The sequence below is a fragment of the Microcebus murinus genome, chromosome 3 (genome assembly GCF_040939455.1).
Source record: "Microcebus murinus isolate Inina chromosome 3, M.murinus_Inina_mat1.0, whole genome shotgun sequence".
Lineage (NCBI taxonomy): Eukaryota > Metazoa > Chordata > Mammalia > Primates > Cheirogaleidae > Microcebus > Microcebus murinus.
The window spans coordinates 112,979,237-112,998,806 of NC_134106.1; the positions used below are offsets into that span (position 1 = coordinate 112,979,237).

A 19,570-nucleotide genomic window follows, 5' to 3' on the forward strand; every position below is an offset into this window, starting at 1 on the left:
AGTATTAGCTTTCAGCATTAAGATGTCTGTTTTATAACATAGGATCCAAGGTTATTTTGGCCGGTGGCACCAAAGTCCCCTTCTCTCACAAACCTCTGCTGCTATATAATGGAGAGCTGACCTGCCAGACACAAAGTGGAAAAATAAACAGCATCTACCTTAGCACCCATAGCTTTCTCAACAGCTTGAAAGATAAGGGGCCTAATGAACTGAGACAAATGCTGGCACAGACTTTAATGCTAAAAAGGTAGGATTTAAAACAGTTCTCTTAAAACTTCTCATTTGCTTTTGTGATTTTTAAAGGTCAAATCCTATTAAATAAATGGAAATAATGGTACTTACCTTGTTTACTTCACTGAGTGATTGTGAGGCTCAAATAAGATAAAAGAAGTGCTATTATCAGGTGTTATTGTTATGGGTACCTTATTACAGGAAAAGTCATTTAGAACAAGGAGGTTTCTAAGTACCCGAATAGCCCAGTTATTACGAAATTCTAATAAAGCTAATTATTTCAACAACAATCTTTATTTCGTCATAATGAAGTTTGATTTTTACTTTGCTTGAGATTTCCCTTTCCTGCTTTTTTCTCTTACCTGTAGGGCCACTATGAATTCCTTTGCAATTCTAATTATTTTTGCCATGTCTTAAATGTTGCTATTTATCAGGGTCCCATGAGCTCTATTCTCTTCTCGCTCTAATTATTATTTCTGAGTGAATCTTTTCTACTTACATGGTTTTAATACCACCTATATGAAGCGGACTCCAAAATCTGGGTCTTCAGTTTAAATCTGTATTTACAGCTGCCTTCCTCTATGTACTTGGATGTCTTTGAGCTCCTCAAACTTCCCCTAAGACTGGATGCATTGTCTTCTCCAGACCTCCATTCCCCTCCCTTCTAATCACACACACACACGCCCCCCTCCCACGCGCGGGCACACACATACATCTGACCCCTTTCTACTCCTGTATTCCCCGTCTTGACTCAGGCTCCACTTAGAATAATATATAATGTAATCTCTTCCTAACTGCGCTCTCTCCCGAAAGCCTCTTGACAATCTAATCTGGTCTCCCACACACTTTTGAAAATGTGATCTTGATGTTCTCATTCTCCTGCTCAGAATCTTTCAGTGACTTCCTATTGCCTTTATGAAAAAATCCAAAGTCCTCAGGGACCTCAGCATGACATCCTAGGTGCTTGATTTAATACCAGCTCAACTCTCTCCCCTCAACTTCCTCTCTGTTCCACTGGCCGTTGAATTGTATATTTTGTGATTCTTCCTGGAGTGCCCTTTCCTTATCTCTGAATGATCGCGGGAGCCATCATCTCCTGCTCCAGAAAGCCTTCTCTGACTGCCTCCCGCCCCACGCACACACACAGGCAGTCCTGGTTGGGGTCTTTCTGGTGTGTTGCCTCAGGGCCAGGATGCAGTAGGTACACTGAGCATTTTACCACTTACTTTGGTGTGACTTGTCTAGTCATTAAAGTCTTCAAGACTCACTTCCCTAATCTATATAGGAGAAATAATAAGTAATACTTAGTGCATAGAGTAATAGGGTAATCCAATGAGAAAATTTATACAGAAGTCTTAGCACAGAGATTCACATATCAAGCACTCAGTTACCTTTATCATACCATGTTATTGTCATTTGTTTACTTATCTGTCTCTTCCACTTTCCCCAGTTAAGACTGCCTTAAGAACAATGAGTGTGTGTTTGATTTTTGTCTCTTGGTTCCAAGCATGCTCAGTAAATGTGTGTTGGATGAAAAATGAATAGGATAAATGGATGGATATATTCACAGATGTAGAAGTTTCACAAAAAGTTCAATTGGCACCTATCTTCATGTTTTGTTGTTTTTTGGGTTTTTTTGAGACAGTCTCACTTTGTTGCCCAAGCTAGAGTGAGTGCCTTGGTGTCTGCTTAGCTCACAGCAACCTCAAACTTCCTGGGCTCAAGCCATTTTCCTGCCTCAGCCTCCCGAGTAGCTGGGACTACAGGCATGCGCCACCATGCCTGGCTAATTTTTTCTATATATATTAGTTGGCCAATTAATTTCTTTCTATTTATAGTAGAGATGGGGTCTCGCTCTTGCTCAGGCTGGTTTTGAACTCCTGACCTCGAGCAATCCGCCCGTCTCAGCCTCCCAGAGTGCTAGGATTACAGGCGTGAGCCACCGCGCCCAGCCTATCTTCATGTTTTAAACCAGAGGTCAGCAGACTTTTTCTGTTATGGGTCAAATGGAAGATATTTGAGGCTTTAAGGGCCACAGGGTCTCTGCAACTACTTAGGCTTGCTGTTGCAGCACGAAAACAGCTATAGACAACCCATAAATGAGTGAGCTAGTAAGTGGCTGTGTTCCACTCAGACTTTATTACAAAAACAGGCAGCTGACTGGAATTGGCCCACAGGTCATAGTTGGCTGACCTGTGTTTTAAACTTCCAAATTTATGAAACAGAGTACTAATTTTATTAGACTTATATGAGAACAAAAATAATTTTCATCTATCTTTGAAATAAAATGTAAATAAATAGGATTGTTATTAATTGAGAGGGCTGGTTACAAAGTATAGACTCAAGAAATGCAAGAAAAAGCATCTGTATGAAAAAAGAAAGTTTAAATATTTTTTAATTACTTGCAAATGACAAAGCTTAAAAACGCTTTGCAAAATATATTTAGGGCATGATATTAGATTAAATGTAGTCTGAAAGTTGCCTAATATGTGGCAGGTAGAGCTCTCTGATTAAATTCATGTACTCAAATCTCAGGTTCTCTGATGCTTGGGAAATGTGCAGGATTCTGAATGATGGGGCTGCCTGGAATGAATTGGCCAGAGCTTGTCTACACCACATGGAAGTGGATTTTGCAGTCCGTGTTTATCGGACAATTAGAGAGGTTGGCATAGTGATGTCCTTGGAACAAATAAAGGTAAACAGCATTTTATAAGAAGCAACAGATTAAGATTTAAATGCTATTTGTTCAAACATTTTAAATTTCTGCAGTTAATCTTACATAACTCATAAATAAGTAAATTCATAGAACATTGCCACTTCCTACTGAGCAAAGTGTTTAGAAAAAAAAAGTTAAACTCTTGTATTTCTTCTCATCAAAACTGCTTTTATTTATAGGGAATAGAGGACTACAATCTTTTGGCAGGGCATCTTGCCATGTTTACGAATGATTTCAACCTGGCTCAGGACCTGTACCTTGCATCCAGCTGTCCTGTTGCTGCCCTGGAGGTATGGCAGCAAGTAAGAGTTGGAAGAACATGAAAAGGAGGATCACCCTTTCTGTACAGTTAAATTTTCTTAGCACTAGGCATTGCATGCCTTTCTCTTCCTCACTTTGAAACATTTCAGTTCTGAGTACTCATTAACTTCAAAATTGTTTTCATTATGTATTCTGTACATAAAAAATGCATGGTATTGTATCATTGTCAAGTAACTTAAAGTCTACATGTGTCCAAAGAGAACAGATTGTGTAATTTACAAGAACATATACAAAGAAAAATAGCCACCATTTTTTGAGTGCTCACATGTGCCAGGTACTTTTCTAAGCACTTGACATATATTGACTCACTTAACTCTCACAACAATCCTATAAGAGAATACTATTATTTTCTCTGTTTTCCAGATGGAAAAACTGAGGCTCATTTACCTTTTGCTTACTATATAAAATTCTCATGTGTATTAAGAGATATACTAAGGAGTAGTGTACCATGACTAGTTTCCCAGAGGTGAGCATTGCAGGAGAGGGACTAGAACAAAGCAGAGGACCTTGTTCAAGGGCAGGGAGGAAGGGAGAGGTGGCAACATAGAAAAATGATTAAGAGCATGGGCTTTAGGGTCAGACACATCTGGGTCCAAGTCCAGCTCTCTGTGACCTTGGACAAGTTATTTAACCTTTCTGAGACCTAGATACCACTTCTTTAAAGCAGAAATAACAAATATATAGGCCACAGAACAGTTGTGAAGATTGAAAAATGAGAATTAGATCATTTAGCACAGTGTCTGATCAATAGTAAAGACACAAGAATGGTACCTATTGTAATTATTGATGTTATTCCACCTGAAATGAGCATTTCTACAACTGTATAAAAGACGTTTTAAAAATGTCTGTTATTCTGCAGGTACAGGTCTGAAAAAAAAAAATGTCTGTTATTAATTTCACAATTTTCCTTTTTCAGATTGTTCTATAGCAAATTTTCATTTTTAAATTACAAGTGAATAATTTTAAGAAAAATTTAGATAATTTTACAGTATTATTTGAGATACTTGGGGACACCCTGAGCAGTTTTTAAAGCTTGGACTGGCACTCACTGAAGTAGGATTATGACTGTAATATGTGAGGGCAAAGATGCCATCTTAGCTCTTCCTCATTTAGTTGTGGGTGCTTGTTATGTGCTGCTCGAATTGGAAATAATTGGAGTTAATGGCTTGAGAAAGGAGATTGATAAGTTATTTAGGTAAAGAGGTCAGAGACAGAGCCCTACTGCCCACCTCTGCCACATACTAGCTATGTGACCTTATGTACAAAACTAGCCTCTCTTTGCCTCAATTTCTGAGTTTCTAAAATGAGTACAAGAAAAGTTCATTGCAAAAGGAGAGTTGTGAAAAAGAAATAAGCTTGTGCCCTGGAACAGCACCTGGCAAAGAATAGCATTTGAAAAATATTAGCTATTATTAATTCTGTATACACTGTGAATAAAATAAGAAGTGAACTTTAAAAGATTATTAGTGATTAGTTTATATTTGGAATTATGGGCCAGACACAGATAAAACACCACAGGAGCCACAGAGAAAAAGACATTTACATTTTATGTTTGCTATTATTCGTGTTGTGGCATAGCTTCAGATTTTCTAAGAAAATAACTTCAATTCTTATAGCAAAGTGTTTCTCAACCTTTCTTTATTATCACCCCTCTAAAAGGAAAAATTAATTTTAATTTAATTAATTTAACTTTAATTTCTTCCTACTGAGAAAAACCTAAATACTAAGAAATAAGATATTATGAGTAGGTTTGACTTTTGGAGGGCCACAAGCCATTGTAATAGCTAAGATTGTTTTGCCCCCCAAGAATCAATTTTTGTTCCCTTCAGGACTTTATCACCCCTCACCAAGAATGTGTGCTATAGTAGTGTATCCTTGTAAAGATCAAGTTTATTAAAACTACCACTGTATGGTAACTTTGCAAAATAGTTCGCTCATTTGAAATTAAGACTTTTCCCTTCTTAACAGATGAGAAGGGATTTACAGCACTGGGACAGTGCTTTACAGCTGGCAAAGCGTTTGGCCCCAGACCAAACACCATTTATATCAAAAGAATATGCTATTCAGCTTGAATTCACGTAAGTCCTCATTTTGTATGTTTCAAGCACTAGCTATACGGCATATCTTCAATTCTAAACTTCCTAATTAATGATAAGGCCCTCCACAGATTTAACAATTGCTTTCTTTTTTTTTTGAGACAGTCTTACTCTGTTGCCCCCGCCTAGAGGACTGTGGCGTCAGCCTAGCTCACAGCAATGTCTAACTCCAAGGCTCAAGCGAGCCTCCTGCCTCAGCCTCCCTAGTAGCTGGGACTACCGGCACGCGCCACCATGCCCAGCTATTTTTTTCTATATATTTTTAGTTGGCCAATTAATTTCTTTCTATTTTTAGTAGAGACAGGGTCTCGCTCTTGCTCAGGCTGGTTTCAAACTCCTGACCTAGAGCAATCCTCCTGCCTTGGCCTCCTAGAGTACTAGGATTACAGGCGTGAGCCACTGCACCCGGACAATAGTTGCTTTTTTTAGGGCAAAAAAACTATATTGGAAAAACAAGCACCACATGTACTCACCATTAAATTGGAACTAATCATTCAACACTTACATGTGCATATGGAAGTAGAATTCATTGGCAGTCAAGCAGGTGGGAGGGGCAAGGAGGGAATGGGGAAATTCACACCTAACAGGTACAGTGCACAGTATCTGGGTGATGGGCACACTTACAACTCTGACTCAAATGGTACAAAAGCAACTCATGTAACCAAAATGTTTGTACCCCTGTAATATTATGAAACAAAATTGTTTTAAAAAAATTTTTAAAAACTATATTAATTATACATCTAAAAAATGTATAGTTATTTCTAACTAATTAGTTTTTTCTAACTAATAATGTCTTACCCTTGCATTTATCTGCTTTAAGTTTTCAACATCAAAATCTAATTCTGGGCCTAAGCCTTTTCTATATTTAGTGTCTAAATATTGTTTTGAATCATATTTGGACATCAACAATTACTCATAGCATCAGGGTGACTCACTGCTTTTCATAACCTGTGCTTACGGTCCTGACATCTTTTAACACTTTGCTATGTAATTTCAAGGCATACTAAAAAAACACCAAGATTTGGTCTACATCATTTAGTTGCTTAAAATTGTAGGTTTTTTTTTTTTCTTTTTTAAGCTCAGTTGCATATGGATGAAAATTAGTTAGCGTTGAAAATCAAGCCAGAAGCTTTTCACAGGAGGATATTCAATGCTTGTGTAATAATTCTTTGTAATGCATGAATAGGGTTCACACATCTCTCCTATCTTTGGAAATTCCATAATCTATTCTGAAAAATTCAGAATTTTCTAGTCCTCTTAATTGCTAGACCATCTTAATTCTCAACAGTCTTGACAGACCATACATTTTTATTTCAATTCTGCATAAAAGTATAATTTTAGAGGCACTCAGGATCCCATTTTAAGTTAACATTCAGCCATGATTAGTGCTACCAATGCAAATACCTACAGAGAAAATAAATGAAGATTTATTTGCAAATATAAATTAATACATGTTATGCAATGGCAACTATATCACAACCAATTTTTTATATTTATTATAAGATATATTCCAATTTCAAAAATATTAAAATGTGGGGAAATATTAGTCTTTGTACAAAGGAAATATAGTTCTAACATTTGATTTAAAAAAAAAAATTTACATAGTTCTTCATTTTCTTTCTTTCTTTCTGTCTTTTCTTTTTTTTCTGAGATAAGGTCTCACTCTGTTGCCTGGGCTAGAGTGCAGTGGCATCATCATAGCTCACTGTAGCCTCAAGCTCCTGGGCTCAAGTGGTCCTCCTGCCTCAGCCTCCTAAGTAGTTGGGACTACAAGTGTTGTACCACCACACTCAGCTAATTTTTCTCAAGTGTGGGAGAGATTTAACTCTCCAGTCTGGCATTAGACTAACGCACTAGATCCATATGAGAGTTTTAAAACAGTAACAAAATGAGAGTTAAAATAACAACATAAAAATAATGAGAGTTCCAGGCGGGTGCTGTGGTTCACGCCAGTAATCCTAGCACTCTGGGAGGCTGAAGCAGAAGGATCGATTGAGGTCAGGAGTTTGAGACCAGGCTGAGAAAGAGAGAGACCGTCTCTTCTAAAAATAGAAAAAATTAGCTGGGTGTGGTGGCACATACCTGTAGTCCCAGCTACTTGGGAGACTGAGGCAGGAGGATCACTTGAGCCCAGGAGTTTGAGGTTGCTGTGGGCTAGGCTGACACCATAGCACTCTAGCCCAGAAAACAGAGCAAGATTGTCTCAAAATAAAAAAAAAATAAAAAAAATCTTAATTTAGCACCTCCTAGTTGAGCTTGCCCAAGGAAACCCTCAGGCCCCTGAAGGAGGAACCATCGTTCCTATTGTCAGGAGACATCCTTAGCTTGGTTGATGTAATTGGGGGCAACTATTAGAAATTTCCATTCAGGAACATTACTGACTGTGAAGCCTTGGGCTGACCAAAACAAAGTTATCAATCAGCAGAACAGCTTCTTTTCCAAAAATTTCCTTGTGCATCAATAGATGAGGAAACTGAATGAGGCTTAGAAAGGTCGAATAACTTGCCTATGCTAACAAAGTAGAGACAAGGTAGATCTCAGTGCCATTTTCAGAGCTGATTAAATTTATTCTGGAGGAGATGGTTTCTTAGAGGAAGATGGATTTCAAAAAGGATCTTAGGCCACTGAAGGAAAAGAGATGAAAGCTTTTATTAGTGCTGAGAGAGAAAAGAAAAAAAAGGCCTTAGGGAAATCATTGACTCATTCTGTCCCAATAATGAAAGTAAATTGAAATAATAAGTATGTCTTACTGATATGCAGATCCACGTTAGCATCAGTCATGGGAATAGGGAACGTTATTATTTATACCATAATACTTTTCCTCATAGCAAGAACCAGGGCCCTTAATACTCTAATCCCCAGTATGTTCCTCCATTTCTATCCTTTAATAAATTGACAGCCACACAGTTCTCTCAACATATATTCTTATAAATATCAAGTCTTTGGAAAAAAAGAAAAACTTTGGTTTTTATGGTCATATGATTGTCATTTAGTGCCCCAAAGGAAATAATTAACCAAAAGTGTCTCATAAAATTTAACATAGCTCCCCAAAATGGCTAACCTATCACATAGTACCTTACAGTGTAGCATAATCCTGTTTAATAATTATTTTTAAAGTAGCAAAGTAATGATGGACTACACTTTGAAAGAATGCATCTGTTGGTTAGCACATCTTTTGTCAGCATAAGCAACTCAGTGACAAAGAGTACCTTTTAAGTCTTGTATATGTAAATAAAATTCTAATATATTAAAATTTACTCTGATTTTTCTTTTAGGGGTGATTATGTAAATGCTTTGGCTCATTATGAGAAAGGAATGACAGGTGATAATAAGGTAACCTTGAATAAAGATAAAATATGCATAATTATCTTTGAGTTTGTTTTCAGTTTCATTTTTAAAAATCATGGTCTTATTTGTATTGTATTTATTCAGCATCTAGCAGGTGAGCCTTTTTCAGTTTATTAACAGCTTTGTAAGGATACACTTAAATCATTTCAAAACACTTTAAACTTCTTCAAAACTGAAGATGACAATATTTTTATCAACCTGAAAGAGGTTTTCCATTACATCCTAAATATGAGCTTCCAAAGTTGGAAATAAGATTTTTATCCCTTCTAACTTATAGGCTATGATTTTACTTTTTAAGTTTCAAAAACCATTTTGAAAGTAAATTCCCAGTCCATAAAAGTTCATTCTGCCATTTCATCTCTCATACTGTAACTTTTAGGATGAACCTAGAAAGCGTGTACTCACTGTGCCACCTCATTCTGCCATCCCAGAATTTTAGCTCAAAAAGCTAAGATTTGTAATAAATGCTGTTTTTAAGTTAGGTGATATTTTTTTTAAAGATTGAAAATACTTTTATTTTCTGTTTTGTATCTAGCATTTTTTATTATGTAAGTAATGCAACCTAATTATAGCAATTTTTAAAAATTACCAAAGTATATTAACATGAGAAGTGAGAGTCCAATATTCTCAGCTCCATCCATACCCTTTAATGGTAACAACTATTAGTGATTTTATATATTTCTATCCAGAATCTCTTCTAAGCATGTATGTAATATGGATTTTTTACTAAAAATGAAATGATTCATTTCCATTTATTTAGCAAAGATCAACTGAGTATCTACTCTGTGCAAAGTAGTATTTTGCTTTCTTCATGGCCTTTCCAAGTCAATACATATGAACCTGTCTTAATCTTTTAAGAGCTTCTAATATCCCATTGCTTAGATATACCATAATTGTTTTGTCTACTCCCTTATTGAATTATAGTTGTTGAGGTTTTTTCTATTAACCAAAAACACTACAATGAATATTCTACCTAGTACATGTATCTTTAGCTACCTAAGATGGTATTTCTGAAGAATATTTTCTCATAAGTGTGATTTCTAGGTCATAAAATATGATTTTCATTTTTATATTGCTAAGTTGCTCTCCAGAAGAAGTTGTAGTAATTCATACCATTGCGTGCATGAGTATCCACATTCTCAACAACACTTAATGTTAACAGCTGTTTATCTCTACCAATTTGATTAGCACAAAAAATTTTATTTTGTGTATATTTGATTATTAGTGAAGTTGAGCATGTTTTTATTTAGTTATTGGCCAATTATATTTTTTTTTTCTGAATTGCCTAATCATATCCTTTGCTCATTTTTCTCTTGGGTTTTTGACATTTTCTTTGTTTGGCTATATCTATTTTGGTTCATTGTTTATCTGTACTTTCCCATACAGTAACCATGTGTGGCTATGTAGGTTATTTAAAATTAAATAAAATTTAAAATTCAATTTGTCACACTAGCCATATTTCAAATGCCCAGTACAATATAGTGGCAGATATTTGTTTCACAGAAAATTCTAGACATGCTTTAAATAAAGTATCCAACGTTACATTTTACTAGTACAGATGAGTTATTTGAAAGGTTCTTTTTAGGTGTCTTTGTTATCTTTAATTCATTGAACAATTCTAAATAAAGTTTTTTTGTTTATTCATGCCTGGTAGAGAAATATTTGATTTGATTGGTTGCTTTTAACCAATTGGTTGGTTACTTCGATTTGATTGGTTACTTTACAGCCAGTATATGCTGCTTATATAGAATTTTATACCAAGAAGACATATAAGATATCATGACAAGGGGAGACATCTGAAGAACAAAATATAACTTTGTAATAGCTGGTTTTAAAAAAAGACTCAATGTTACTTCAAAATCATGAGACGTCTCTGAAAAGATAAATGAAATTAAACCATAACCATTGGACTCATTTTAGATTTAAATTCATTGTTCTGACTGAAATATGTCATGTTAAGTGGGGTCTGATTTGTTAGTATTTGCCTTATAATTGCAGGAACACGATGAACTGTGTCTGGCTGGAGTGGCCCAGATGTCCATAAGAATGGGGGACATACGCCGAGGAGTTAACCAAGCCCTCAAGCATCCTAGCAGGGTCCTTAAAAGAGACTGTGGAGCCATACTGGAGAATATGAAGGTCTTCTTTTCTCTGTCTAAATATTCATGTGGTCTTATACATAATAAATTTAGTATTTTAATAATCCCATATTATTTTAGCAATTTTCAGAAGCAGCCCAACTATATGAAAAAGGTCTCTACTATGATAAAGCAGCATCTGTTTACATCCGCTGTAAGAATTGGTAAGAGTTGGCTATGTTTTATTTCTGAGCAGGTTTAGAAAGGAATGTGTCCCCAGGGTCCTCCCACTTGTCCACTTGCCATGCTTCCTTCATGTCCATTATGTTCCCTTGTCTGTGCCTGGCCTCCATCTCTTTATTCTCCTTAAATGAGTTTATATTAATAGTTCTTTTTCCAAAGAACAGCATATGCTATTGGTTTGGTGTGGGCAAATCCCAGATTGGATACATTACTAGGAAAAAACAAACAATGACCCTGTTGTCTTAGAAGAATTAATAGATTAACCTTCATTTTCCCATACTTGGGTGGTGGGTGTAAGAGAAAAAGCAACTAAATCTTCTCTTACCTATGGGAGCCAAGAATTTTGAAAGATCTTGATAACTATTTTTTGAATCCTAAAAAGTAATATTTTATTGTAGGAAGCTACTTTTGGAGTGAATGTAGTGCTGATATTATTCTCTTGAACCTACATCTCTAGGGCAAAAGTTGGTGAGCTTCTGCCTCATGTTTCTTCTCCTAAGATCCACTTGCAGTATGCCAAAGCTAAAGAAGCAGATGGAAGGTTTGTACAATTTCTCAAATTTATAAAAATTTTAAGTAATGTAAGTTTTATAAATTAAATTGATATTTGCAACCCTCTAAGAAAGGCAAAACAGAGAAAGACAGAAAACATCTTTCTATACCCTTCTATGGCCTCAAGTGTCAGACTATTAAAATCTTCCTATATCTCATATACCTCATTCCTTCCTTCACATACTGAAACAAAGACTACTGTCTTTTTTTTCTTTTTTTGAGGATTAAATAGTAGAAGTTAAATTATTATACAATGTGGCATGAAAATGAAGTTAAGGGATCGTTTTATTAAGGAGGATAACTTAGGGATACAGATGTAAAGAAAAGTGAAGAAACATGAATTCCACATATATGGCATCACTGTTCAAACCACAAAACAGTATTAAAATATAGCAATGGATAGTTAATATCCTAAATATACAAAGAGCTCCTACAACTAAATATAAGAAACTCAAAGACACTAACAGGAAAATGGGCTAAAGACAAGTCCCAGAGGTGGAAATACAATATGAAATTATACTTCATGTAAACATGAAAAAGTTCTACCTCACTCATAGTAATTAAAGCAACCTGTCATATTTGGAAACACTTATTGTTAATCTAATAACCATACTGTCAAGATGAACTTGTACATGACTGACAAGTATAAATTTCTATAGCCTCTAGAACATAACTTGGAAATGTTTATTAAGATAGTTAAAAGTCTAATAACCCTCCACTTTTGGGAAAGTAACCTTAGGAAATAGAAATGTGCACTAAATGTCTTATTGAAATGGAATGAGTGAAGAGCTGGTCAGAACTGAAGGGAAGCTCTGAGCTCCATCTAGAGGTTGACACACAGATTTTATATATCACCGTTAAACTATATTATTGGGGAAAATTCTGTATTTTCTATGTTATCTAAAAGAATCCCATGTTATTATCATAATCCTCTCAAAAAGAAAAAAAGTAAAAAATTATATAGCTTTGATTCAGATTAGAAAATATAATTCAATATTGGCATTTTACTGTTAATTTATTGAACTCCTAAAAAGAACATATTTTAGTGGTATGGTTTCTGGTATTTTTTTTCTGATGAAGGAAAAAGAAATCCAAGAAAAATAAGCAGCCACCATCAGTAAAACAGGAAGGTGTCCCAAACATTTGTTGACATTTTCCCCCAAATTGACAGTGTTAAGCAAGTTTGTCTGAATTAAGTGTTTTTTACAGATACAAAGAAGCTGTTGTGGCTTATGAGAATGCAAAACAGTGGAACAGTGTGATCCGCATCTATCTGGATCACCTCAATAATCCCGAAAAAGCTGTCAGTATTGTCAGAGAGACCCAGTCTCTGGATGGAGCCAAAATGGTAGCCAGGTAACATAATGCATTAAAATTTTTGGACTTTCAAAAACTAACCTTAAAAGAAAGCCGTCGCCTCCCCTTATCAAATGAATTCAAAAGGAATATTAATCTTTTAAATGTTTTTATTAGGGCGAGGTATTTAATCAAAGGCTATTGCATTCACTGTAAGAGTATGTTTTTCAAGTATAAGCATGTAATGTAGAACTACAGTTTACTAATAAGTTTTTATTTTTAAATGGTTTCTCCTGGTTGAAAACGATTTTATTTTGTAAATCACAAACTTATTTTATATAAGAGTCAAGCTAATCAAGTACTAAGTCAAGTACTTTGTTATAGGTTCTTTCTACAGCTAGGTGACTATGGGTCCGCCATCCAGTTTCTTGTCATGTCCAAGTGTAACAATGAAGCTTTCACACTGGCTCAGCAACACAACAAAATGGAAATCTATGCAGACATTATTGGTAAATATTGTTTCCCCTGATTTATGTTAAAGGTTTTTATCATAAAACACTTTGACTCTCGAGATCTAATTATCAGATTGATACACACGCAAGCACCCTGGGTGTGAATGTTACGATGTAAACATAGACACACACAGCCCTGGATGCTACTTGATAGATTTCAAGATCCCTACTTACTTAAAGATGAGATGGTATTAGAAAAAGGGCTATTTTTAAAAATTAAGGGTTTTGGGGGTGAATTCTAGATTTCCAAAACTCTACTTAATTTATCAACCAGTAGAGGTAAAGATTTCAAAATGAAGGTGATAGGAAATGGAGGATGATTTTTTTTTTTTTTTTTTTGAGACAGAGTCTCACTTTGTTGCCCAGGCTAGAGTGAGTGCCGTGGCGTCAGCCTAGCTCACAGCAACCTCAAACTCCTAGGCTCAAGCGATCCTCCTGCCTCAGCCTCCCGAGTAGCTGGGACTACAGGCATGTGCCACCATGCCCAGCTAATTTTTTCTATATATATTAATTGGCCAATTAATTTCTTTCTATTTATAGTAGAGACGGGGTCTCGCTCTTGCTCAGGGTAGTTTCGAACCCCTGACCTTGAGCAATCTGCCCGCCTTGGCCTCCCAGAGAGCTAGGATTACAGGCGTGAGCCACCGTGCCCGGCCAGGAGGATGATTTTTGGAGATGTAAATATTTTCATAAATTTTAAAAATTGAGTTACAAATTAAGAATATATGACTGCTTTGATTAAGAGTGATATATACAGAATGTGATTTTTAAAGATTTTGAAGGTCTAAAAGAGAATTCTATATGCTGAGAATACCTGCTTATAGGTTTTCTTCCCATTTTTTTTTACAAGTACTAGAAGCAGCACCATGTTTTTAATTATTCTTAGAAATTACTGAAATGATTTTCAGATTTTCATTTTGTGGACTATAATATAATGTTATTTGTGTTGTTTTGCTTTGGTTTTTAAGATTGTGCTAAAATATACATAACATAAAATTTCCATTTAAAAGTGTGCAGTTGGCCGGGCGCTGTGGCTCACGCCTGTAATCCTAGCTCTTGGGAGGCCGAGGCGGGCGGATTGCTCAAGGTCAGGAGTTCAAAACCAGCCTGAGCAAGAGCGAGACCCCGTCTCTACTATAAATAGAAAGAAATTAATTGGCCAACTGATATATACATAAAAAATTAGCCGGGCATGGTGGCGCATGCCTGTAGTCCCAGCTACCCGGGAGGCTGAGGCAGAAGGATCACTCAAGCCCAGGAGTTTGAGGTTGCTGTGAGCTAGGCTGACGCCACGGCACTCACTCTAGCCTGGGCAACAAAGCGAGACTCTGTCTCAAAAAAAAAAAAAAAAAAAAAGTGTGCAGTAGTTAGGTTACATTAAATCTCTTCACACTGTCGTGCAGCAGTCACCACTGCCAATCTCTAGAGCATTTCCATCTCAGACTAAGTCTCTGTACCCGTTAAAGAATAACTCCCTATTCTCCTCTTCCTCCTAGCCCCTGGTAACCACTATTTTACTTTCTGTCTCTCTGAATTTGACTATTCATGGTACCTCATCTAAGTGAAATCATAAAATATTTGTCCTCTTGTGTTTTGTTTTTTAAAATTCACAAAATGACCATAAGAATCGATGATAAGATTCATGAGAAAATTTTTGTTTTAGTGTTCAAGGGAACAAACAGGTAAAAGCATTTCTAGTATCTTGGGAAATCATTACAGTAATTGAAGAAAGTAAAGAGCTAAAGAAAAAAGGAAGTACAGATACAAGCAACTTTAGAATTGCCAATGTTTAATTCGACATTTCTGTTCTAACATTACACATTAACATTGTACTGAAGCATTTAAGTTTTTCTAAGTTCTTATGGATCTGGCTTGTCCTCTATAAAATATATATATGTCTCCTCCTACCCCCACAACACACACACACTTTTCATCACCTTGCTTTACTCCTTTCTCTTATAAATTCCACTATCTTTCTTGGGCTGGGGTGCTGAGCAGTTGTTATACTTTAGTATCTTATTGGACCTCTAACTTCCATAGGTAAATGTAAACAATTAGAACTCCAGCAGCTTTGGGATCCTTTTCCTCTATGCTTAATATATTTAAGCTCCGGGCTGGGCGCGGTGGCTCACGCCTGTAATCCTAGCTCTCTGGGAGGCCGAGGCAGGCGGATTGCTCGAGGTCAGGAGTTCAAAACCAGCCTGAGCAAGAGCAAGACCCCGTCTCTACTATAAATAGAAAGAAATTAATTGGCCAACTGATATATATATAAAAAAATTAGCCGGGCATGGTGGCACATGCCTGTAGTCCCAGCTACTCGGGAGGCTTGAGCCTAGGAGTTTGAGGTTGCTGTGAGCTAGGCTGACGCCACGGCACTCACTCTAGCCTGGACAACAAAGTGAGACTCTGTCTCAAAAAAAAAAAAAAAAAAAAAAAAAATATATATATATATATATATATATATTTAAGCCCCAAAGCAAAGGAAAAACAGTAATATCTTTAGTACTGAAGCCACTTGAATATTATCTTCACTACTTGTCTAATAAATATACACAGACTATTTAAATCAGGCATTGCTAAAAAAGGGAGGTTGATTATGTGTATGTGATGATTAACTTTGCTTCTGATTGTTCTGAAACTAGGCAAATGATGATTGGGGTTATAGTCACAGTTATTGTTTTAGGAAATGAGACTAAGATTCAAAAAAAATAATAAAGATCTCAAAGGTTGATGGCAAACCCTAACCTAGATTCTCAAAAACTTTATAATTTCCTCTGCTGATTCCTGTTTAGAATGAAAAGAGGGAATAGAGTTAATATTTGGGATGATTATGATGAATTTTTTGTTTTGTGATGAAAACAGACACTAATAATAGCATTGATGTTTGCTGTTAAGAATTTTTAATCACATATTTTTAGATCACGTTTTTAGATCTTATTTTTAGTTTAGCAGTAAAAGGTAAACAAATTTTGCTCAGATATTTTACTCAGTGAACTTCTGTTGTAGGTTCTGGAGACACTACTAATGAAGACTATCAAAGCATTGCCTTATACTTTGAAGGAGAAAAAAGACATTTTCAGGCTGGAAAATTCTTCTTGCTGTGTGGCCAGTATTCACGAGTTAGTATTTGCCAAGAAAGCATCTACTGGACTCCATAGGAATGATTATAGGAAATATTTGTAAATGCCAGTATGTTCCCAGACAAAACCAATTTGAAATCTCAGAGCCAACTTTGAAACCTTCCTCTCCAATTACAATCTTCCTTCATAATCTCTCTCACCTCTGTCACTTTTCATTCTAACTACCATCATGTCATTCCAAGGTTGTCTTGCTTCTGATTACTGTGATGGTTTCCTGTTTTCAGTTTCTCTGCCTGTAACTCATCCTTCATTTTGTCCCCACAGTGTAGTTGCTTTTATTGTTAAAGAGCCCCTTCACCTAAGGCAAGAGTTAAGGTGTCCAAACAAGGGACTTAATAGTAGTAGTTGTGGGTAAGTTGTGCATTGATCACGTGCAACGCAGGGACTGCTGGATGGCACATGTCTAGTCTGACAGGGACAGCTACTCTTCCAGCAATTGTTGACATTCGGGAGTTTGGCTGAATAATGAGAGATCATAGGATTTTTAAAAAGACAAACAGAAGTCTGGGTCTCCTAGTTTTAAAATACAGACCCAGCTCCTTAGCTGATACTCGAGAGAATTTCCACATTTTGACCAACCAGCCTGAACTTCCCAATCTGGCATCCACCTGTTTCCATAGAAGAATCCTATACTAAACTCATACAGGTAGGCCTTTCCCTATCCTCCTCCTCCATCCAGACTCCTTTCTGCATCACCTACCACAGACCTGTTCATCCTTCCAGTCCTTTTTCCTCTACGACGCTGTCAGGGTCACCCCCATGCATGACCATCTTTTCTTCTTCAGAGCACCCATAAAACCAACTGGCTACACTGAGCATTTGTCTTTTAAGCTTTATAATCTTAAATTTCTTTCTAGGTGTAGTGGTGTGGTGTTGAGGACTTAAAATAATTGGTTCCTTATATTATCATCACATCACACAGATCTCCCCAATTAGATTGTGCATAACACAGAAAGAGGGGACGTATCATACCCTTTCTGGTATTTTTCACAGTATCTGGCACAGTCCCTATGTATGGTAACAGGTTGTCAATAAATATTGTCAAAAGAATAAAAGAGTGAAAGGGCACATTTTGCATTTTCATTTCATTAGAAATCAGAACTAGATTCTTCAGAGGGTTAACTGGATCATTCCATTGTTTTCAGACTATACCCAGCTTTTAAGTATTTATTTAAGACCCAGCGCTTTACAACTACAAGCCCCTGGTTGAGATGAAGATACTTTCATAAACTACTATTACTTTGTATGTGTGAAAGCTTTGTTTTTCCCTGTGTGAAAACAGTCTGAAAATTTTTAATTGCCATACAATTCTTATTTCAGGCACTTAAACACTTCCTGAAATGCCCCAGCTCAGAAGATAATGCAGCAATAGAAATGGCAATTGAAACTGTAAGTAAACTCTATAATGAAACTTTCAAGAATGCCAAGTTTTAAAAACCTTTTAAAAGAAATTTCCAAATATATGCAAAAGTAAACCAAACAGTATGACAAACTCCCACAGACATATCATCTAACTTCAACAGCTGTCACTACATAGACAATCTTATGTTGTTCATACCCCCCACTCTCTTTCCCTAAATTATTTTGAAGCAAATCATAGCCATCGTATCATTCCATTTGTGGATACAATATCTATGTCTAAATGACAAGAACCTTTGGGTTTTATTTTAGTGTAACTTGTACACAGTAAAGTTCACAAATCCTAAGTGTACAGTTTGATTAATTTTTCATCTATGTATATCTGTGTAGCCCCCACCCAGATCAAGATAAAGAACATTCTCAGCTCCCCAGAAAGCCCCCTCATGTCATCTCCTCCCAGTGAGTAGCCCCTACCAAGGGAAATCAAAATTCAGACTTCTGTCCATTTAGATTGGTTTTGCCTGTTTCTGAACTTCATATCAGTGGAATTATGCCTGTGTACTCTTTTGTGTCCAGTTTCTTTCATTGTTTGCAGATGCATCTGTGTTATTGCATGTAGCAATAGGTCATGCTTATTCATTGATGTGTAGTATTCTATATGACTATGTCACAATTTATTTACCCTTTTCTCTGTTAATGGACATTTGACTTGTCTCCAGTTTGGACATACTATGAATAAAGCTGTTCATGTCTTTTGGTGGACATAAGCACTCAGTTTTATTGGATACATATCTAGGAGTAGAATTATTAGGTCATAGGGTAAACATTTTTAGCAATAGTAGATACTGCCACATACTTTTTTCAAGGTGGCTATATCAATTTAGCTGCTACCCGCAATGGAAGAGTTTTAGTCTCTCCCCATCTTTACCAACACTTATCAGTCTATTTCAGTTTAACTATTCTGATAGAAGTGTAATGGTATCTCATTGTAGTTGTCATTCATTTTTTTAATGACTAATGATATTGAGCACTTTTTCATATGTTTATTGCCCATATGAAATTCCTCTTTTGTGGAGTGATATTCAAGTCTTTTGTTTTTTTTTGTTTGTTTGTTTTGTTTTTTGTTTTTTTTGAGACAGAGTCTCGCTTTGTTGCCCAGGCTAGAGTGAGTGCCGTGGCGTCAGCCTAGCTCACAGCAACCTCAAACTCCTGGGCTCGAGTGATCCTTCTGCCTCAGCCTCCTGGGTAGCTGGGACTACAGGCATGCGCCACCATGCCCGGCTAATTTTTTATATATATATATCAGTTGGCCAATTAATTTCTTTCTATTTATAGTAGAGACGGGGTCTCGCTCTTGCTCAGGCTGGTTTCGAACTCCTGACCTTGAGCAATCCGCCCGCCTCGGCCTCCCAAGAGCTAGGATTACAGGCGTGAGCCACAGCGCCCGGCCTGGTATTCAAGTCTTTTTTTGAACTTTTTTTAAAAAATATATTCTGGATACAAATCTTTTTGTTATGTTACATGTATTATGAAAATCTCTTGAGATGTGGCTTGCCTTTTTATTCTCAAGTGATGTCTTGAACAGAAATCTGAATTTTTAATAAAGTCCAATTTATGAATCTTTTATAGTGTTTTTTAGTCCAATTTAAGAAATATTTGCCTATCTCATGATCATAAA

General features: G+C 36.2%; 1 protein-coding gene across 10 annotated transcripts in view; it reads left to right on the top strand.

Moving 5' to 3' along the window:
• Positions 1 to 19,570, top strand: part of WDR19 (WD repeat domain 19) — a 110,524-nt gene that overhangs the window by 51,896 nt on the left and 39,058 nt on the right. For all 10 annotated transcript variants that reach the window (XR_012918656.1, XR_012918657.1, XM_076001182.1 and 7 more), the window contains 12 exons: positions 43 to 247; positions 2,767 to 2,926; positions 3,127 to 3,237; positions 5,237 to 5,346; positions 8,640 to 8,697; positions 10,711 to 10,851; positions 10,932 to 11,014; positions 11,491 to 11,574; positions 12,795 to 12,941; positions 13,266 to 13,390; positions 16,400 to 16,512; positions 17,854 to 17,922. Coding sequence is in view for 8 of the 10 variants with exons in the window: in XM_076001182.1 (XP_075857297.1) it covers positions 43 to 247; positions 2,767 to 2,926; positions 3,127 to 3,237; positions 5,237 to 5,346; positions 8,640 to 8,697; positions 10,711 to 10,851; positions 10,932 to 11,014; positions 11,491 to 11,574; positions 12,795 to 12,941; positions 13,266 to 13,390; positions 16,400 to 16,512; positions 17,854 to 17,922 (1,406 nt within the window). In the remaining 2 variants the exon portion in view is untranslated. The remainder of the gene's footprint in view (positions 1 to 42; positions 248 to 2,766; positions 2,927 to 3,126; positions 3,238 to 5,236; positions 5,347 to 8,639; positions 8,698 to 10,710; positions 10,852 to 10,931; positions 11,015 to 11,490; positions 11,575 to 12,794; positions 12,942 to 13,265; positions 13,391 to 16,399; positions 16,513 to 17,853; positions 17,923 to 19,570) is intronic.